The sequence below is a fragment of the Suncus etruscus genome, chromosome X, assembly GCF_024139225.1.
Source record: "Suncus etruscus isolate mSunEtr1 chromosome X, mSunEtr1.pri.cur, whole genome shotgun sequence".
In the NCBI taxonomy this organism is placed as follows: domain Eukaryota; kingdom Metazoa; phylum Chordata; class Mammalia; order Eulipotyphla; family Soricidae; genus Suncus; species Suncus etruscus.
In genome coordinates, this window is record NC_064868.1 from 123,805,514 (window position 1) to 123,829,089 (window position 23,576).

At 34.9% G+C, this 23,576-nt stretch overlaps 1 protein-coding gene across 1 annotated transcript in view; it reads left to right on the top strand.

The window, feature by feature from the left end:
• Positions 1-23,576, top strand: part of LRCH2 (leucine rich repeats and calponin homology domain containing 2) — a 123,605-nt gene that overhangs the window by 58,580 nt on the left and 41,449 nt on the right. Inside the window, exons 6-13 of the mRNA XM_049767563.1 lie at positions 4,085-4,218; positions 7,456-7,543; positions 7,821-7,938; positions 8,130-8,227; positions 8,316-8,374; positions 9,900-10,007; positions 20,062-20,110; positions 20,188-20,304. Coding sequence (XP_049623520.1) covers positions 4,085-4,218; positions 7,456-7,543; positions 7,821-7,938; positions 8,130-8,227; positions 8,316-8,374; positions 9,900-10,007; positions 20,062-20,110; positions 20,188-20,304 — 771 coding nt within the window. The remainder of the gene's footprint in view (positions 1-4,084; positions 4,219-7,455; positions 7,544-7,820; positions 7,939-8,129; positions 8,228-8,315; positions 8,375-9,899; positions 10,008-20,061; positions 20,111-20,187; positions 20,305-23,576) is intronic.

Here is a 23,576-nt window from a genome sequence, read left to right on the forward strand (position 1 = left end):
TACAGAAGACATTTACAAAACATCCAAGGTCATATATAACATCACCTGGTGGCATTCCTGTACCAGGGAAGACCCTACAGCTGCTCTGACATCTATCTACTCAAAAGAAACACCCCTTAACACTGAGAAGACAACAAGAACAATGACCTGCTTACTGGACAGGGCTTGCTGTATTGCCCCTTAATTGTGATGTTTGTCTATAACATCGCCTGGAAGCAATCCTCTACCACGGAAGACCCTACCACTGCTCAGACATCGTCCTGCTCAAAAGAGACTTCCCTTAACACTGAGAAGACTTAACAACAACAGCCTGCTTACAGGAAAGGGCTTCCTGCATTGCCCTTTCATGGTGAGGTGAAACGAGAAGATACTCCACATCATGACTTCAATTTAGGACATGCAGATTCCAGAATCTTTAATACAGAAACATGATACCAACAACAAAGACTGTGTGAAAAGTGTGTTGGCACTACGGACAATGTCTTGGATCGGACGATAACTTGCCTGAAGCCTAGAGCTGGTCTTATGCCAGGAAACTTTAGGGGTAGGATCTCTTTGTATTTAGGCCAAAGTTATTCCTTTCCATGCCTCTCATATTTTGGTGGGCCTATGCAAACAACAATTGCCACTCTAACAACGTTTTTACTGTGCTCATTTGACTCTAATCCTTAAAACGCACCCACTTAAAATTCGAGGTTAACTTAAGCTAATATTCGTGTACATGGAAATGTAAAAAATACTATGCCTCTAATGTTAAAGAAGTTACGTAAGTTTGATGGCTTTAAATTGCCTTGTGTGCTGTTAAGAAATATTATAATGTGCTACAATCTGGGGACTCGAGGGACAAAATAATCGCACATGGATTCTGTTTTATTTTATCTTAACGTTCTTTGGCTGAAAGTTCAAAGTTAAGATATCAGCAAGGGGACTTCTTCTGAGAATTATGTTATGGGTTATTGTCCTTCCACTGTAACTTTACCTTGTCCTCTTTCTTCGCATCTTTTGTTCTCATAATTCAAAATAAAAAAATTAAAAAAAAAAGAATGTCCTGAAGAATGCAAGCATACTAAAGTGTGGTCTGGCTTGTCTGAGTCCTTTAGGCGTGGCCATTTGCCTTAGGCATTGCAGATTATCTTAGTTTTCTAGTGAACCTAAACTCAGAGTCAGAATATTATGGATTTGGGAAATGACAAGATAGTTTAAAGTATGATCTGGTGCCGGTGAGGTGGCGCTAGAGGTAAGGTGTCTGCCTTGCAAGCGCTAGCCAAGGAAGGACCGCGGTTCGATCCCCTGGCATCCCATGTGGTCCCCCCAAGCCAGGGGCAATTTCTGAGCTCTTAGCCAGGAGTAACCCCTGAGCATCAAACGGGTGTGGCCCAAAAAAAAACAAAAACAAAAAAAAGTATGATCCATACTCTTCTTGGTGGGGTGGATGCACTGATGCACTGCTGGCAAGGAGAATTGGGACTTGCTCTTTCAATATTGACTCTGGCTTTTTATAATATTTATTGATATATTGAGAAAGGCTCCTTCAACCTTTATTTTGCTGAGGGTTTTTATCATGTCAGTACATTTTTCTGCATTTGTTGAATTGATATGATTTTTATCTTTTTTTTCCTACTGATGTGCTGCATGATGTTGATTTGTGTATATTGAACCATCCTTGCATCCTTGGATGAAACCCATTTGGTCATGATATGTGATTACTTTTATGTGCTGTTGAATTCCATTTGCTAAGATTTTAATTTTTAACTTTTTAACTTTTTTATATTTTTGAACTTTTGAGATTCTTTTGCACTAATGTGCTTTGGTTCTAGGCTTTTTTTCCTAAGTTTGTCATCATTTCTGGCCAGGTCACAGATTACATGAACTTCCAGGACCTGCTCATGTGTATTATGCCTTTGTCAAGTAAGATGTAATTTTATTATAAAAAGTCTGGTGGAGTGGACATTTGGGTAGTCTTCTTCCACCTGTAAGGCAATGGTAACAGTTTCTCCAAGGCCCACAATAACTTTCAGAATCATATCTCCACATACCAAAGTTATACATTGTGAAAAGACTTCTTAACATCTAGTGAAAAACCTTTATGAACACGTTGGGTTTGGCCTATCCTTGTAATATTATAATAGATATATATGTCATATACCATGCTACATGAATTGTTGAAAATGCTTCACATGTGTTCCTTTAATTCTTATGACAGGCCTCTAAAAGTGGAATTGACACACTATCTTCTATGTGAAAAAAGACATGGACGTAAACAGTCCTTCAAAGCCACAGAGAATGCTTGAATTTTTGTTTATGTGTGCTATTTGGGATTGGGAAAGGATGATGGTAATGGTTGTGTATATGATAGGTGATAGTTGTAGTGGTAATGTAAAAAGTCTTAAATCTTTATTTTTCTTATTAAATCTTCAATGAACAAAGCTTATAATTGAAAATAGCAACAGACCTTGTATATAGAAAAGCATCTGAAATAACTGTTAAATTGGGGACTGGAGGTTGAAAGATCTAGAATGGAGTATCACCATTTTGTTATCAGTCTTGATTACTAATAAACTAAAAATTTTCTTATTAGTGTTGATAATCACTCTTGTGATTACTAACACTATATGAATTAGTGTGGCAAATGTACAAGGTGGAGAGTTTACATAATGTGTAAGGTGTTTGCCGTGTATGTATTCCACTTGGTCTGTGCTCAGGGATTACCCCTGGCACTGTACTTAGGATCAGTCTTGGTGGGGATCCAGGGAACATATGGGTTGCTAAGGATTGAACGTAGGTTCGTTGTGTGCCGGGCAAGTGTCCTTCTATTGAACTATGTCTCCAGCCCATAGAACCTTTTTGTCACATAGTATTTTGTGCCTCATTATTTTTCTCCACCAAGTAACTTTTTGATGTTAAATGAATTGACATATATTTTCATGTATCATCTCACTCTTACTGACATTTGTTTAAGTCATTCACAGATTCAGTTGCACTATATTTTGATTTAATATTCTTCTAATATTTACTTCAGACCTAATAGTTTTGATACACTTGAAAAAATTAGCATGAAGGGCTAGAGGGATAGTGCAGGGGGTTAAGGTACTTGCCTTGCATGTGGCTAAACCTGGTTCAAATCTCCAATAACATCATATGTGCCCCTCCCCAAGCGCTGCAGTCACTCCTGAGCAGAGAAGTAGTAATAGCCCATGAGAATCCCATGGGGTGTGCCAAACAACTCCATTCATCAAAGAAAAATAAGTATATGGCTTACTTTTTCTGTTATCATCACCATAATGAATAATTGTTTTTTCCCAATAAGGATATTTTTCTTATATTTTTTAATGTTTGTATATTGTGCTTTTATTTATCAATTATTTTTTTGGTTGTTGGGCCACATTCAGTGGCGCTCAGGCATTACTCCTGGATCTGCACTCAGAAATCACTCCTGGAAGGTTTAGGGGAAAATATAGGAAGACAGGGATAGAACCTGGATTCAGCTGCATGCAAGGCAAATGCCCTACCAACTGTGGTATCACTTCAGCTCCTGTTGTGCTTTAAATAAAAAAAAATAAGTAAAATACAAATTAACTAGTTTCTTCTAATAAGAATGGAGATGGCAGTACAATTGTAATTGTACCACTTTTAGAAGATATTTCAACTAGCCTGAGAAAAATGTACATATACATTTACAAAATGTAGCGATTATAATGTCTACACATATATTTTTAAAATATATTAAATGTTGATACATGAAATTTATATCTGCTCTTACATATTAATTCTCCTCTCCTCAAATAATATGTATAATACTCTTTCAGTAACAGTATTGCAAACCACAGTACCTAAAATAAAGATATATATATATATATATATATATATATATATAGAGAGAGAGAGAGAGAGAGAGAGAGAGAGAGAGAGAGAGAAGACAAGTATTTGCTACTAGAGGGAGACTGGGGGGTAGGGTGGGAAGGAAGCAGGATATTGGTGAAGCAGATTGGAATCTGTATGACTGAAAATCATCATGAACAATTTTGAAGCTGTATCTCAGAGTGACCCAATTAAACATTAAAAAACATATCATTATTTTTGACAGATTTGTTTAAAGGGCAAAGTGCACATATTTAAATACTTAAATATACAAGCATGTTGCAGAATGGATAAGAAACCAGATTCTTTGGATCTTCCATCATTAAGTAAACGAGTGCCCTCCCAGCCTCTCACAGACAGGTAATGTAATATAGTCTTATTTCATGATGGATTTATATACTCTGAAGGAAGTTTATTAATCTTAAGTGTATTGAACAAACTTTGATTAGAAGTATAAAAATCAAAATTGTTTTAGTTTTATAATTTTTACTTTTATATTATTCAGTACTGTACAGACAAGTGTTCATATGAACATGAAATTAAAATCTGGTGTGCAGTTTACATTCTTAGCTTGTTTTATTTTGGACTAGATACATTTCAAGTTCTTAGTGTAGCTAAATAAATGACTTCCATTTTAGGCAGTGTAGACCAATGGAGTGAACTCATTAGTTTACTGTTAGTTGTGCTATTTTCCTATTCACAGTTCATAGAGAACTTAGAAAACTTTTCTAACGTACTTCCATGCTTGCCCTTGGTTTTTAGAATGCCTGGAATAGTGTTAAACTTTCAGTTATACACAAATAAGCATTATTGTAATTTGTCAACTTTATAATCTAACATAATGTTTTTGCAGTCCTTCTCTGACTTTTAATAAATGTAATTGTCTCTGGCATTTCGTTTTCTCTCTTTGAAAAGGCAAGTAAGCATATAAATGCTGTCAAAATTAAAAGAAATAAAGTATATAGAGTACTTAATATTTTTCCTTATCCATAAGGATTCCTCATCTACTACATATACATGAATATATTTTAGTACATGGAAGTATAATTGCTTAGATGATTTCAATGGATTTCATTTCTAATCATGATTTAATCTGTAATTCTTCTATGGCTTATATATTAATGTTTAATCTTTCTGAGCCTGTTTAATACTAATGATTCATTATCATCCAAGATTAGTAAATATTTTGAAAATATGATTTACCTCCTACTCATCAAGGAACGACCTTTATAAGCTTTGTTTTCCTCACTTTTATTCATTTGTTTATTTTTTTGTGATGCAAGATAGTTTTTATTGAAATATATTTAGAAAGATGTGAAGGTAGAGAAAGAGAGGAAATGTGTTCAGGAGAATGTAAGCAGTAAATTAATGGAGGCAAGCAAATGAGATACATATTCAAGGGAGAAGTGGGTTTAAAATACTCTCTTTTAAAATAATAATGCATTAAATTGCATATTATATTACAAGTAAAAGGAGGTGCACTTACCACATACCTAAGACAGTATAGACAGTATATTAACAAATGCAATTTATTTTGTGTGTCTTCATCTTACATGACTAAACTCAAAATCTGCTTCATTGGGTACTTTCATATGAGTTCAAGTGAGTACTCAAGGCTTCCTCCTGCCTCTGTGTACAGAGATTGGTGCTTAGGGAAAAAGATAGGGTGCTGGGGACTGAACCAGGGTTGTGGTATGCCTTATCTACACTATATTATTTTCTGGCACCATGGGTAAGGCCTTTTGTAATCGTACAAGGATTTGTTGATTTCTCTTTTCCTGTAGCACTTTATATTTCACTTTAGCTTTATCTTCAGGCATATAATCTTATTCTTTCTGGCTTTAAACTAGATATTTTTAAATGTATCTCTTGTGATCAGCGTAGCCCAGAACACTTAGTGTTACTCCCCTTTTTATCTTATATTATTAAATAATACAAAATACAATTTTTTTTTGGTTTTTGCGTCACACCTGGCAGCACTCAGGGGTTACTCCTGACTCTAGGCTCAGAAATCGCTCCTGGCAGGCTTGGGGGACCATATGGGATGCCAGGATTCGAACCACCGTCCTTCTGCCTGCAAGCCCTACCTCCATGCTATCTCTCCGGCCCCAGCATCTAGTTCTTATCCTATGTGACCAGTTCCAATTATCATTGTCTTAGTGGTCCCTTTTATATCCTAACTGAACTTCTCCACTACTTGTGGTCAGCTTTCTATCCATGAATGGTCCTCCTGATCCTCATATCTATTTTCTCTGAATATTATTACCATGCTTTTTTTCTTATACTCCCCACATGAGTAAAATTATTCTATATCTCTCCCTTTTATTCTGACTCATTTCAGTCAATTTAATACTCTCCATATCCATGCATTATAGGCAAATTTATTGGCTTTATTTTTCATAACAGCTGTGTATTATTCCTCAAGTTTTTTTTTGTCCACTCTTGAGCCCTTGGATTGTTTCCAGATTCTGGCTATTGTAAATAGTGCTGAAATGAACATAGAAATGCAGAGGGCTTTTCTTTATGATGTTTTTGGGTTCCTAGAGTATATTCCAAGGAGTGGTATTGCTCCTAGATCATATAGAAGCTCAATTTCTAGTTTTATTGGGAATGAGATTCCCTTTCTCTCCACATCTGTAGCAGCACTCTAAAATATTTTAAAGCCGTATTATGTAATCGGCCAAACCATTAAGGAGATCAGAAAGTTATTTATCAAGATGAAACTTTCAATTTTGGTTTAGATTTTTAAAATTGAAGTAGTATTGCATAGAATATTATACAAGTTTCAGGTATGCACACAGAAAATCAACTTAATACATGAAGTTTACTACTAAAGTCTCAGTTCTGTCTTTACCATACAGTTGACTCTTTAGGCCCAATTTGCTTATCTCTTTCCCCTTTTTTTGGCTTATAGTATGAAAGTTTTTCTAAAATTTTATTTAGTTCATTTTGCTTTATTTCTCTGTATATTGCATCTCTTTATTTTACTAAGTGTAATACCCTTTAGTCCATCCTATTGTTGCTAACCCCAAGATTTTATCCTTCATAACTGAATTGTATTCTATTGTTTATATACATATAATATTTTCTTCATCTGCTGTTGTACATTTAGTTTCTCCCAGTTCTTAACAATTGGAAATAACACTTATCAAACATGGGTGTGCATGTATCGAGATTATATTTCTGCTAGAACAGTCTGCTTTTATCTGTATCTCAGAAGTAATATGCTATTAACAATTGTCACTTTACAACTGAGTTCATGAAAAAATGTTTGGAATATGAATAAAGAATTTTATAAAGTATTACTATTTTTCTTATTCTATCCTTAATGATTTTAGCCATGACGAGAATTTTTGTTTTGTTTGATTTGGGGGATCACACATGACTAAAACTCTAGAGAATTTTCCTGGTGGTGCTTAAAAGACCATATGTTGTACAAGAATTGAACCAAGGTCAGCTGCATACCCATGTACTATCACTCTAGCCCACAAATGTTTTTAAAGTATATATTCTGTATTATACAGAAATTTGCATGTCAGACCTATCATTTATTTAAAAAGAAAATTCTCATTACCATTAGAATTTCTGTTTTCATAGTATGGAAGATTTTTACCCAAATAAAAATCATGGCCCTGATTCTGGCATTGGAAGTGATAATGGAGAGAAACGATTATCTACCACAGAAGTAAGTATTTTCTATTGATGACCTGTTTTGAAATTGTATGAGCACATTGAAATAGATATTTGACCATGTGTTTACAGTTTGATAAAAATATGCTTGTTATTTTATTTTACACTTCCTATGAAAAAGATGGCCTGGATAATTTTAAAAGAAATCAATGAACATTAATTTTTGGTTTGAAAACTTGGAATGTAAAGCAGATAATATATGTCACAAGTAAAAGTAACAAAGGACTCTTCAACATATCTTCAACATTTCTTTCTTGTGCTTTTCTTTTCAGCCTTCAGACGATGACACAATCAGTCTTCATTCTCAAGTCTCAGAATCAAATAGAGAGCAGACATTGAGGAATGACAGTTACACGGGAATGACAGGAAGTAAACCTGATTTTCATAAAGGTAATTCATATAGAATCTGTTATGTTTTTATACATTTAGTCCTTATTAAAATGGAATTTTTAATTAAAATCAATTAAATGTTTAGTTTCTATGGTTTCTATTTATTTTTAAGAAAAATATTTTATTCTAAACAATTATTGTCAGAGCACAGTTTACGTATTCTTCTCTTCTAATAAATAATCTATACTTAGACCAGGAGGTGCATGATTTTATTGACCACACTACAGAAGATGTAGCAGTTCCTGAGCAAGAAGACTCACAACTTGGAACATTTGTCTCTTTTTTTAAGGTAAAAAATGTTCAACAAATACTAATCGTATATTATTTGATCTCACAAAAGTGGCCATAACATTTAAAACTATACTTCTTTATGTCAGGGAAAAGAAAAAGTTCCTGAAAAATTTCCAATAAATGAAGAACTGCCAGGTGAAAAAAGGTTGGTGCACAAAATCTATCAAATTTAAATATTATTTATAACATGGAAACATCCTTGATACTTCTATTTAAGAGATTACTTGAGAAAAATGTTTTTTCTTCTTTTACCTGTTGTATTTAGTTAATTCAGAAATACTTCTTTCTGTAATCCTCAAATTGGAAATTCTACAAAACACTTAAAGTTGAGTTTATGCCATTTTTGGCCCAGAAGAGTGATGATACTATCACTTATCATTATTCAGGTTTATACCATAATATTCATTAACTTTATTTGAGTTCTTTGACACTTCTTTGTTTAACATGGATGATATTGCAGCAACAGTAAAGCCAAGAAACAGATTTTAAAATGTCTAACATTCAGGTATTATGATCTTGAATAATACACTTTCATTTTGTCAGGCTATAATTTCCAAGTTATTTACTTTTGTGCTTTCTTAAAATAGTCATATTTTGGGTCTTTTCTATCTTATGACATGAAATGATAGAATATATCACCTTATTTCAGTCACTATTTCATTGAGGTTGGAAGAAAAGGAGAGAGCGCTTGGTCTGTGCAATATTCTATGACTACTCATGCATTCTCAGTTTTAGTATTTAATACTAAATTCTGCACTGTAGATTTTGACCTGTGAGGGACAAATAAGGAAGTTGAATTGGAGACTGTAAAGTTCTTTCTTTTTTTTTTTTAGTTTTTTTGGGCCACACCCATTTGATGCTCTGGGGTTACTCCTGGCTAAGGCCTCAGAAATTGCCCCTGGCTTGGGGGACCATATGGGATGCCGGGGGATTGAACCGCGGTCCTTCCTTGACTAGCGCTTGCAAGGCAGGCACCTTACCTCTAGCGCCACCTCACCAGCCCCGTAAAGTTCTTTCTTAGACCACATTAAATCCATAGATTAAATCCACTAGAATCTAGGATATGTAGTGAACTATTTCTGATCCCTGAGAATTTCTTTTCTCTTTATTGTGCATCTTTCAAATGACTTCACTGGTAACATTGTTTTTTAGCAAGTATGCATATATATATATATTGGGTTTTGGGCCACAACCAATGATGCTCAGGGGTTACTCCTGGCTATGCGCTCAGAAGTCGCTCCAGACTTGGGGGACCATATGGGACACTGGGGGATCGAACAGCAGTCCGTCCTAGGCTAGTGCAGGCAAGGCAGATGCCTTACTGCTTGTGCCATGGCTCCAGTTTTTTTTTTAGCAATTATTAAATAATCATTTCAGATACACTCTAAGTGATTTTGTAAAAATAATTTCTTTTTATTTTGGGGGGGGCCATACCTGGTAGCACTAGTTTAGGTAATATTTATTCCAATATTAACAGTTTCCCTCTTTTTCTTTTGATTAAAGAGGATAGATATCATCTTATTCCTCAAATATTTATTTTAGTATTTTGAGCATAAGGATATTTGGATTTTAAATTTCATACATATAGTATTAAAACCGAAATATTTTCTGTTTCTGGAGGCCGGGAGTTTTTTGTACTTCTTTGGATAACTGTTTGTATCGCCTTTCAGACTTGCAAAAGAACAGTCTCTTGCAGATGAAGAGGATGAAGACTTGAAGGAAGTGACTGATTTGAGGAAAATAGCTGCACAGTTATTACAGCAGGAGCAAAAGAACAGGTATCTTTTTAGTCATGAGATTTAATTAAAAATATTGTCGTTACATCCAATTAAATTTAGACTATTAAAAAGTGTATGAAATTATCAGTAAACAGGATCATTCTTTTGTTTTATTTTGGTGTCCTACCTACTGGTGCTTAAGATGTACTCTGGAATCTATGCTTAGTGATCACTTCTGGCAGAGCGGGTTGACCATATGGGATGCCAGGAACTGTACCCAGGTCCTTCTTGGGTGCAAAACAAATGCCCTACCACTGTGCTATCTCTCTAATCTCAACAATAAACCAATTAAAAAATGAAATTTGCCTGTGAAGAAGACCCTTCGGGAATGTGAGAGAGCCTGAGGGTACTGGTTGAGGAAAAGTGACATTGGTGGTAGGATTAGTGTTTGGACATTATATGCCTGAAACTCAGCTATGAACAATTTTGTCAATTACAATGCTTTAGTAAAAATTAAAAGGGGTCAGAGTGATCGTATAATGGGTACGGCATTTGCCTTGCACAATGCTAAACAGAATTCAATTTCTGTCATCCCATATGGTACCCCTAGCCTGCCACTAATAATTTCTGAACAAAAGCCAGGAGTAACCCCTGAGTGCCACTGGATGTGGCTTCAAAATTAATTTAAAGAATTATCAAGGAACATGCTATTAGAAACAATAGAAATTTTCAGATAAATATAAAGTTGCATATACAGTTAACTGAGTACTTTATACTCATGCAATCATTATATTGAATTATTATATGGCTATCCCTTTTTTCCTTTTTGCTAAAAACAATTCACTGATTCATTTGCTGACAGTCATTTTATCTTGGGCGTGTTAGATTAAATGCTTATTCAAATACATACATAGAGGGTGCTTTTTATAGGTTTCCAAATTGCTTAGAATTGAACTGAATTATCTAACACTGTATGAAATTAGCCTGGTTGTTTGAAGGTTATAAACTCTTTGGTCTGTTTCTCAGAGAAAGTATTCACTGGTTAGTCTTCTCTAAATACTTACTGGTAGGGGCGGAGAGGAGGCGCAAGCGGTAGGGCATTTGCCTTGCATGCGCTGACCTAGGATGGACTGTGGTTCGATTCCCCGGCATCCCATATGGTGCCCCAAGCCAGGAGTGATTTCTGAGCACAGAGTCGGGAGTAACCCCCAAGTGTCACTGGGTGTGGCCCCCCCAAAAAATAAATAAATATTTATTGGTAATGAGGGTATTTGTTTATTTCATGGGTTAAAAAATTAAAAGTAAAGTATTTTTACTAAGGAAATGTTTTATTATTCTGAGCCTCAAATGTTAGTGTCATCATCATGTACTAAGAGCATTTTATTTATAGCTTTGAAATACCAAAGTTCCACCCAGAGCTATAGCACAGTAGGTAAAGCCTTTGCCTTGCATGTGGCCTACCTGGGTTCAATCCCCGGTATCCCATTTGAAATACCAAATTTCTGAGGTATTTTTGTTTTAAGAAAATTTATAGGACAAATTTAGGGGTCAGGGAGATGGCTCACAGGTCAGGGGAGTGTGCTTTGCATCTGCAAGGTCCTGAATTTAAAAGCCTGCACAACATACTCATCTAGCACCATCCTTAAGACACCCAGCACCATATGGCAATGTAAGTTTGGTGCCCAGTGCCCCATATGACAGCCTGAGTCCCTGAGGGAGTGATCCCTGCGTGCAGAGCCAGGAGTAAACCCAGAGACAGCTGCTTAAGGCCCCAAAAAGCAAACATGCAAACAAATTCCACCAAAGGTAAAATATAGGACTATAAGACCTTTTTAGATTACTAATTTGCATTGATATTACTATTGTAGCTATGATTAATTTCTAAATTGTAAGCAAAATGATTTATTTTAAAGAGGTTTACTTAGAAAAACGTAAGGGAAAAGAGAAGAATATGTGTTCAAGATAAAACTTACCTGAATGGGAAAACAAACCACTATGCTGAATTTTAGGTTTTTATTGGGTCACACTTGGTGGTGAAGAGGAATTACTCCTAGATCTGCACTCAGGACTCACTCCTGGGACTCGTGGGACTATGTATTGCTGAAGCCTGAACTTGGCTCTGCCATGTGCAATGCAATGTGTAATGTAAATGTCCTACCCAGTATTATTGCTTCAGACCCTGTATGCCTAATTTTTACAAGCCCTAAATTATGCTAATCTGTTATTGGGAGAAATTTTTTTCCTCTGCTCGTACAGGTCTTTTATATACTTCTCTTTCAGAAAAGCTATTATTTAAGAGAGGAAAAAAGAAAAGAATAAGAGAAGAGAAAGGAAGAGAAAATAGGAAGGAAGCTCCTGGATTATTATAGGGTTTCTTTAGCAGGATTCATCCCTTACAGCAGGGGTCTCAAACTCGCGGCCCTCCGTACAACATTTTGTGGCCCTGCCCTAGAGGAATCTTTTTTTGTTTTGTTTTGTTTTAGTTGTTTGGGTCACACCCCCCAATGTTCAAGGCTTACTACTGACTTTGCATTCAAGGATCACCCCGACTTTGCCTCCTGCGATCCCCAGGTAAATTGAGTTTGAGACTCCTGCCTTACATAGTTTTCATATAAAGAAAAAAGGTGTAAAGAACTAAGAGGATAAAGAAATTTTATTTTGAGCACAAATTTAGTGAGGAGTCAAGCAGTTTATCTTACGAAAATGCCTTATTTCTGGTGAAGAAGTTATCTTTTCATGTTCTGGTGCAGGGAAGAAAACTTCAAACAGAAGATTTATTTACCAACATTTTGAAAATAATGGTCAGACTATTGTTCCTGCTCTGTCGAATAAATTTGATCAACATATAATTTTGCTTTTCTTGGACTCTCAGTCCTGAGCTTCAACAATGATCAGAAATTATAATTTATAGATAATTTCATTTAGATACTTTGCCACTTCTATGATAAAATTTAAACATATGTTAGAAAATTTTCTTCTTTATTTTTAAGTAATAAATGTCCAATTGAAATCATGTGCAATACAGCTACAAAGCTGTTCATGGTTGAGTTTCAGTCCAGCATCCATTCTTTCATCACTATGTATTTTCTACTATCTATGCTCATAATTTCCATCCTGCTGCTCCTGCCTGTCACTATGGCAAACATAAACATATTCTCTCTCTGTCTCCCTCTCTCTCTCTCTTCCATTTTTTTAGACACTGTGGATTGCAATAATGTTACTGAAGTGCTATCAGGTAAATTACTCTACCTCCTTTTAGTACTCCTTTTAGTGTCCAGAGTATTGCTTTCTACTTTTCTATTTATCAATGTCATAGTGGTCTATTTTCTGTCCTAACTGGCTCTTTGAAGCAAATTTCCTACCACACAACAGTCTTTGGCCTCATCTCTATTGTTTTTGGATATTAGTACCATTGTTTTATTTTTTCTTATATCCAACAAATGAGAAATACACTCATTTTCTATCCCTTTCCTTTTGACTCATTTTTTTTTCTTTTTCTTTTTTTCCATTATTTACTTATTTTAACATCTTGATTACAAATATGATTATCATTAGGTTTCAGTCATGTAAAGAACACCCCCCTTCACCAGTGCAACATTTTCACCACCAATGTCCCAAATCTCCCTCCATCCCACCCTATCCCTACCTGTACTCCAGACAGGCTTTCCAGTTCCCTCATTCATTCCCATAATTATGGTAGTTCTCTGTGTAGTTATTTCTATAACTGCACTCACCACTCTTTGTGAGTGAGCTTCATTTTGCTCATTATAATAATATCCATACTCAGGCAAGTTAAGCAAATTTCATGACTGACTTCTTTTTTCCTAATAGCTGTATAGTATTCTATTGTATATGAATCACATTTTCTTTGGCCACTCATCTGTTCTTGGGCTCTTGTGTTGCATCCAGATGTTGGCTATTGTCAATAGTCCTGAGATGAACATAGTGGTGCAGAGGACTTTTCTATACAGTGTTTCTGTGTTCCTAGGGTATAAATAAACCCCAGTAATGGTATTGCTTGATTATATGGGTGCTCTGTTTCTAGTTTTCTGAGGAATATCCATATTTTTTCCAAAAGGTCTGGACTAGTCGGCATTCCCAAAAGCAGGGAATAAGAGTCCTTTTCTCCCTGGATTCATGCCGGCACTGGTTGTTCTTGTTCTTTGTAATATGTTCCAGTCTCTGTGATTTGAGATAATATCTCATTGTTGCTTTGATTTGCCTCTCCCTGAGCATTAGTGATATGGATCTTTTAGTCAATTGTCTTTTGACCATCTGTATTTTTTCTTTGAGGAAAGGTCTGTTCATTTCTTCTTCCCATTTTAGCATGAGGTTAGATGTTTTATTCTTGCTGAGTTCTACCAGTGTCTTCTTTATCTTAGAAATGGGTGAATACCCACTCTGCAGGTCGTCTTTTTTATCCCAGTCAATGTTTCCTTAGAAGTAAAAGCTTCTCAATTTAATGTAGTCCCTATTGCTTATCTTCATTTTCACTTTCTTGGTCAGTGGTGCCTCTTCCTTGAAGATGCCTTTATTTTAAATGTAATGGAGTGTTCTGCCTACATTTTCCTCTATGCACCTTATAGTTTCAGGTCTGATAGCAAGTTACTTTAATTCATTTTGAGTTGCCTTTCTGCTGTTGTTAAATAGAAGTTTGAGTTCACTCTTTTGCATGGAGTTGTCCAGTTTTTACAGCTCCACTTCTTGAAGAACCTTTTAATGCTCTACATTGTATTTTTGCTCCATTACAAAAATTAATTGATTTTCTACCTGCAGATATTTCTTAATACATTCAAGTCACTTCCATCGATATGAGGGTCTGTTTTTATTCTAAGACCATGCTGTTTTAATTATGACTGCTTTAGAGTACAGTTTGCAGTTGGGGAATGTGATTTCTCTTGACTTTGTTTTCCCAAGGATTGCTATTTGTGGACATTTATGAGTTTCAGTAGTGTTTGATTCTCTTCTTCTGCCCCACCTTGTTGTGTTTTATTTGGTTCTCTTTTCACTGATACTTTTGAGCATCCAGGATGTGGATGCATGCACTCTTCAGTTCTGGGAATTTCTCAGCAATGATGTATTTGTTGCTACTTCATAGGGGTTTTCTTTCTGTCTCCCTGGTACCTGTATAAATCCATTAGACCCAGCTTTTCTAGTTTTAAATTTAAGACTTTTACGTCCTTACTGATGTTCTGCTCAATGGATCTATCCAGTGGTGAGTGGCATGTTGAAATCTCCCACTAGTATAACATTTCCATCCATCTGTGACTGTAGGTTTTTGAACAAACATGTGGTGCATATATGACGATTAGAGTTAGTACTTCTTGGTGTATAAGTAGTAGTGTTCATCTTTGTCTTTAATTACTTTTTTTGTTGTTGTTCATTTGTAATTAGGTCACACCTGGCTGGGCTCAGGGATTACTCCTGGCTTTGTGCTCAGAAATCACCTTTCCTAGCAGGCTTGGGGGATCATATGGCATGCCTTGGATGGAGCCTGGGTCGGTCGCAGGGTGGCCACATGAAAGGCAAACACCCTACCTGCTGTGCTTTGCTCTGGTCCCTTTAATTACTTTCTTGAGGTTGAATGCAATTTAGTCTGTTAAAGTATAACAGTCCCAGATTATGTTTTGTTTTCTAGTAACTTGTGTCTATCTTGATCATTTAGATGTGTTTCCTGTTTGCAGCAAATGGATGGGCTTTCTTGTAAACAACAAATGGATGGGTTTTGTTCCTTTTCCAGCACTCTACTCTGTGCCTTATGATGGGAAAGTTATTTGGTTTATTTATGTGACCCTGGGCTAATTCATTTAGAATTGTTTTGGTTATCAGAAATATTGCAATTTTTTTTGTCTGAGAATTTTTTTATTTCTCCTTCCCTTCGAAAATTTCTTTCAGTCAGTAATTTGAATATGTCATTTTACTCTTTTCCTGCTTGGACAATTTTGTATGGAATCTTGTGTAACTGATGTTCTTTCCTTTATATTTAATTTTTCTCTTCTTCCTTAATGCTTTAAGAAGTCCATCTCTCTCTTTTTTATTTTGACTACTATATTGTCTCGATGTTGTTCTGTTTTGGACTATTTTGTTTTGCACTCTTTACACTGTTGGATATTTTAGCAGCCTCTTTCTAGATACTGGAAAAAAATCTCTGCTAATATATCTCCCTCTCCCACTACTTTTTCTTCCCCTTTCCCTGTTTCCTCTTCTTCTGATATTCTTATAATTCAGAGATTATTTCTCATCTTTGTTCATTAAGTGCCTTATATTTTCTTCCATCCTTTTGTCTTCCTTTTTTTTTTGACTTCATTATCAATGCTGGCTTGTAATTGTTATCACATTTGTTGATATGGTTCCCCCCTTTGCAATTCTGCTACTAAACTTGCTACCTGCTTTTTAGTTCCTTCAATTCCATTTGTATGGATTATCTCCTTTTCTCAAAGAGTTCTCCATTGAGTTGGTTGAATTGCTCATCTGTTGATTGCCTAAATGCAGTGGCTATTGCCTGCTTGATATTTGTTGCTAAAGCATTAACTGTTTATTTTAGGTCCGCAGTTACCAGGCTCAAGTGTTTTTAGGACTCTGATATTGGCCAATGTTTCTCCCTCTATTCAAAACTGCATTTAATCTTTGTAATTTCCCCGTTGTTCTTGTGAGTGAAATGATGAAGTTTCAGGTTCGTGTTAGTTTAGAAAGTGATCTATTAAATTAATTATACAAACAGTGGCTACTAGTACATCTGCACTTGAGATAATTTTTCTAAACATTCTGGGCTATTTGAGTATACAGAAACAAACACACCTGCTGACGAATTACATGATTTGAATGACTGAGTTTTGAGGCTGTATACTGTTAGAGAAAAAAGTAGTTCTAAGGACCACTTCCTTGGAACTAGAGATATAAATTGAAATGTCTTCACAGGGATGGGATAGTGTCTGTCCAAATTGTGATAGACTTTGGGATGAAATGTGATAGGAACATGAGGATGGGCGATGTAGGGGTCTTGGAAGGGGAGTGACTTAGATGGTTTATGGATTCTGGGGCAGAGAAAATCAGCTCCAGAAGTCAGGTCTTGACTTTTGGATGACATATCTGAAATGAGAGGTGAGAGAATGTCAGAGTGGACAACTTTGGGGTCTTGGAGGGGTCTGCATAGATGGAGTAGGGATTCTTCTACCAGCACTGTTTTAAATGATGTTTTTCTTTATTGAGCAACTTAAGCCTTGGTTCTACAAAATTAATTTATGGTCAGAATAAAAACTTAATAGCATTTTGAATATATAACAGCATTCCTTTCTGGTTGACACGATTTCATCATTGTACTCTGCTGAATGTCTTCTGGACACACTCTGTTTGTGACTTTGTTTTTCCTTTAGCTTCTTTTAAAACACCCTTCTTAATTTCTTATTTTCTTGTTTTGACATTTTAAACATTATGTGCCCTGCTATGGGTCTCTGTGGCTTCATTTTGTTTAGAGACTTTTGAAGTTCCTGTGTTTTCCAGGTTAGGAAGTTTTCAGTCATTGTTTAATTAAATAAGATTTATTGTTCTTTCTCTTTTTCCCTCTGGGGCCCTAATAATGCCAGTGTTAAATGTCACGTAAACTACAGTTTAAAAAATTGTTTTTCTATTTGCTAATTATTTGGGAACACTTCATTGATCTTCCTTCTAATTCTCTGCTTTTATTAGCTGATTTATCTGGTATGCTTTTGACCACCTTTATTGTATTATTTTATTTCAACTATTGCATTTTTATGCTTTATGATTACCATTGGGGGATTTTTTTATATATATATTCTCTGTAGTAGTTATTATCCATTCAATTATCTCCCAAGTTCAGTGAGATTCTTTATTATAGTTGATCTGAATTTTTCTTAGGGTTGTTTACTTATTTTTGTTTTAATATGTTTTGGTGGGCTGACTATATTTTTCTACTGTCTGGAGCATATTCATTTGTCTATTTTGTTTGATTCTATCTGTTTATTTCTTTTTCATAAAGCTAAACAGATTTACTTCCCAATCTTGAATTATTGGTCTTGGCTTAGAAATTAAGTTTGAAAAAGGCATTAAGCTGAGATACTTGGATCACGGTGACTGTGGTGGCTTTATCAGCAAGTGATCTGTGTGTAGAAGTTTATGAAAAGTGCCCAGGAGTGGCATATGGGTGAGCCCTGGTAATATTGTGGGACTATAGGACTAATAATGGAAACTGTTGAAGTGAGCTGCTTCAGGAGCCATAGGTATCAGTTACTGAATGCTAGGGGACATGAACTATTTTGGAATTCAAGTGTGAGTCAAAGGAGAGGCTGTGAAACTGCCTTGAGAGCTCTGGGTTCAAGACGTTTCTGATTGTCATGAATTCAAACTGTCCTAGGAGTAGCAGGCACAACTTGTGTCAGGGAGCAGCTTGTCTTTGGGACAGTTATCATGGATCAGTGTTGTGTTGCTGGCCATGAAAACCAAAAGAGGTGTGGGAAGAGGGTTAGTGTATTTCTGTCTTAGCCCCTAGTATTTTTTTTGTTTTTTTGGGGGGGGTCACACCTGGTGACACTCAGGGGTTACTCCTGGCTATGCGCTCAGAAATCACTCCTGGCTTGGGGGACAATATGGGATGACAGGGGATCGAACCGTGGTCCATCCTAGGTTAGTGCATGCAAGGCAAACACCTTACCACTTGAGCTATCACTCCAGCCCTAGCCCCTAGTATCTTAAATGGATCTTACAAATATAGTATTTGCTAATTCTAGCACTAAGTCAGCAAAGGGGGTTATTATAGATGGCATGGGCCAGCCTCTCCATCCATGAAGAAATTGCTGCCTTCCTTGTACCACTGACTGATATTTTATTAGGCAAATGGAAAACTTTTACATTATACATATGTTCCAGGCACTCTTCAAACTGCGTCTTTTGCAACAAGTCCAAAGTTAGATGGGTCTTTGTTCAGTCCTTAATTTTGACATATCTGTTTCCAACATTTCTGTTGTTCTTAATGAAAGCTTCCTTGTTTTCCACAGCATGATTGATGTATAATGTATGAATTTGTCTCTCAAGTGCATTTCATAGGTTTTGGGTTCACCTAATGAGGAATGCAAGCCTTTTTAGCAGGGAGAAGCTCTGTGTTATAATAGCCACGTACAGGTGGTTGTATATCTGACCATACTCTCTCCAGTATGGTCGTCAACTTTATTACCCTTTCCTGTGGGGGATACTTTACTTTCTTGGCAATATTCATCCACTAACCATGTCTGTTTCAAGGAGAATTTCTGTATAAGTAGTTAGAGATTTGTTGTATCAGTGGGAAAATGATGACTATAAAATCTCCCATCTTCAATCACCCTTTAATGTTTTTGCCTTCCTATTATTGGGATGACTATATTTGCAGTTTGTCAGTGCTCACATTTCAATTGTGATGTACAGTAGGGGTCATATAATTTGTTGTGGTACTGAAAATCCCAAGACCAGTATTGATGGCATTTCACTCATGTAAACTGAGTGGGGTGATAGTGTGCATCAGACTTCCAGTCTAGTGTTTTAAGATTGACTCACATTCCTTTAATTTGTTTTATTGCACAATAAATAAATTCCATGGTAGTCTCGAATAGTAGCCAGCATTTTGTTTGTATAGTTTTCCAATGGGATTCAATAAGCATGTTTCCTCAAAGCAGTATGTGTGATCAATATTATCCCATTCCCCCCAAAGAAAAAATTAGATAAAAAGTATTTCAACTCTAGGCCTTGTTCATGAGACTGAAAGTTTGAGGACAAATAAGAAATAATTGCTCTCCTACACTCTTTAAAATGAAAAGAATTTTAATGAAAGAAAACTTTTGTGCTATTTATGTCTTCATTATTTGCTATTTTAATATAGTAAATATCTGTTGTATTTCTAGATAGTAAGTTGGGCCTCAAAAACTTATGAGAGTAGTGCAGTATATTAGGTGGTAGTAGATAAGAACTGTGCTGTGTTCTTAAGGAAAACAGGTAATTTGTAACTTAAATGTTTTTATTCGTATTTTTAATTTCAAAGATAAGGAATGGTTATGTTCCTAATTTTTCTGGTTTAAATTTAAGAATAATTAAAACATTTTGGTTTATTAAGTTATCTTTTAATTTTTAGTGTCTCTACAGATGAAGTTAATTCTCCATTATCACCCCTCACATGGCAGGTAAGAAGAAATTAAGTAGCTGTGTATCAAATGTTTTATTTTCATTTAATTTACTAAAAGAAATTTTCTTGTGGCAGCCCTTAGAAAATCAGAAGGATCCCAATGATGAACAACGGTGGCCAGAATCTCAACCTATAATCTGGCTGAGTGAAGAAAGGAGGAGGAGCAAACAGATTAGAAAAGAATATTTCAAGGTGCTTTGTTGAAGGTTTAATTTTACTTTACGATTATTAGTTTAGATTATGTGCATTAATAGAATATAACTTGCTAAATATTGCAAATGTGCTATTTTTTATTTTCCACATTTGTATGGTATTGATATATGACCCAATTAGAACAATTAAAAATCACTTATTTAAGATCTGTGAACAGTTATATTGTGCATTTTTTTTTTATGTCTGAGGTACTGGATTTTTTTTTTTTTTTGGTTTTTCGGCCACACCTGTTTGATGCTCAGGGGTTTTTCCTGGCTAAGCGCTCAGAAATTGCCCCTGGCTTGGGGGGACCATATGGGACGCCGGGGGATCGAACCTCGGTTGCGATCTTTCCTTGGCTAGCGCTTGCAAGGCAGACACCTTACCTCTAGCGCTACCTTGCCGGCCCCGGTACTGGATTTTTTATATGTCTGAGTTACTGGTACCCGACACCATTCTTCAACCTAAAATAAAACTAAGAGTGAATATATTAATTTAAATTAATTTATCAGACTTAAAGATAAACATTTGCTGCACTACTAGTTTAATGTTTTGAAAAATTGACCGGAAAAGTATTTCACTGACTTTTTTTAATGAATGTATGTAATGGTGAAATTCTACTGTGCACACTGTTATAAATATTGTAATATATTCTGTTCTCATATCTGAAAGTATAGCATGTATTTAGATAAAGTATCACGTAATTAAAACAAAAATATTATATTTATCAGCAAGCTGATGTTATTTGACAAATAATTATTGAATCTTTTCAATATAACTTATATTAACTGGTTAATGTGGTAAGTCATAAAGAAAGAAATAGGAAAAATGAGAAGAATATTCTAAATAGAATTCTGGTTTACAAAAGTAAAAATCCCTTTATCCAAATTTCTTAAGAATTGAAAGTCATGTTTACATTTGGCATTTAGTTTAAATATTTTAAACACATGGAAGATTGAACATATATACTCAGTAAAATTTATTAATAGATGAGTTGATTAAAGACTGACACCAGGATTTTAGTGTTTCTAATAAATTATTATTTTTATCTAATATTATAGTATTAATTATATTAATATAATTAATAATATTCTCTATAATTATAATTATATAATTAGAATATGATTATATAATATATAACATATATATTATTATACAATATATTGGTATATAATGATTAAATTAATATGATTAATAATATTATATTAATTATAGTAATTCTATTTATTAAAATATTCGCTCAACCCTTATTAAGTACAAGACACTAAGTTCAAGATACTTTATCAATATCAACCTATTTATTACTTAAAACAAATGTATAAAATAAGAACAGCTATTATCATTTTCATTCTTACAGACTTGTAAATTAAACCAAGAGAGCAATATGCTTCAGGTCACTTAGCTAAGAAGCAGCCTAGTAAAAATTTGGATCTAGAACTCATTACAGTGCTTTCTGTGGCTAACCTGATATCGAATGGATAACATTTTTCAAATGGATTCAGATTTATTGATTAGAGAAAAACGTTTTACTGTATCTGAGTGAATTTCTAAATAGTCTTAATAAAGAGACCTCAATAAGCTTAAAAACATTAAAATATATTTTGTTGATTATTTTAAATTTTCTCTCAAACTTGACTTGAATAAGTTTTCTATTTTTAAGATGTAAAAGGTCAACTGATTTCATTGAATTGATCATTATATAATCCATATTCATTTAATAATAAATCCTCTCATTGTTAATAAAATACAGATCAGCCTCAGTCACTGAGAAATGTAGTTCTCCTACATAGCCAGGAGATGTCAGTATTTGTACACTGCAAATGAGAGCAAATTTTTCTTACAATGTAAAACTAAACTGTAAAATTGAGATGGGCCGGAGAGATAGCATGCCCTGCATTCAGTCCGGTGGTTCAAATCCCAGCATTCCATATGGTCCCCCAAGCCTGCCAAGAGCGATTTCTGAGAGTAGAGCCAGGAGTAACCCCTGAGTCTGCTGGATGTGATACCACCCCCCCAAAAAAGTCGAGATGATTAGATGATTCTCTTGAGTTAGAAGCTTAATTCAGAATTTTTAAGATTTCAATGATTATAGGATTTCCATCAATTATTTTATTTTATATAGATAATATGTGTTTAGATATTTTATATATAGAAAATATCTAAGTATACTTTTATGAAGACTATTTTTAAGAGTTCACTGTCCTATTTGGGACATTGGTGATGGGACTGTTTCACTGGTGAAGGGGGGGTATTCTTTTTTTTTTGGTTTTTGAGCCACACCCGTTTGACGCTCAGGGATTACTTCTGGCTATGCGCTCAGAAATCGCCTCTGGCTTGGGGGGACCATATGGGACATTGGGGGATCAAACCGCGGTCCATACTACGCTAGCGCTTGCAAGGCAGCACCTTACCTTTAGCGCCACCTTCCTGGCCCAAGGGGGTGTATTCTTTACATGACTGAAACGCAACCACAAATCATGTTTGTAATCAAGGTTTTTAAATAAAGATATTAATTAAAAAATAGTTCACTGTCCTGAGAATCAAAAGGTGATTCTTAGAATATAGAATAGAAACTAGATTTATACTGGTTTAAATACTATTTTTTAGAGGCAAAAACATTTATATATATATATATATATAAATCTTATTTAAGCACCATGATTACAAGCATATTTGTAGTTCGGTTTCAGTCATAAACAGATACCCCCCGTTCACCAGTGCAACATTCCCACAATTAATATATACTTTTCTAAAGATATATACAATTTTATTGTGTAAGTTCAGAGTGTGTGTGAAAGACAGGAGAGAGAGAGAGTGAGAGAGAGAGACTCAGCTCCATTATTGCTGCTTAGTTCTCAAGACTGACTGTTTCTGGAATATTTTGTATGTAAGTCCTTAAATTATTCATTAAGAAGATAAAATGATCAGATAATATGAGAAAATAAATCACTAAGGGAGAATTCTATGAACTCATTTAGACTGCCAGGCCACTAATGCTATTATTAATAAAATTTAGTGTTCTTGTGGCCCGAATAAAGTCACTATATGTATAAAAGTAATTTCCAGAAAATAAATTAATGTATTAAATATTTAGCAGAAGTGCATTAATGATATTTTAGTACAATATGCAGAGATATGACAATTTAGCTACTTTGATAAATGTTTTATATTAAATCAATAGCTTTAATTTTGTATAAGATGTTAAAATTGTATTCCCAAAATGGCTTTTATTTTTAAACAGAATACCTAAATAGCATTAGAATAATTATATC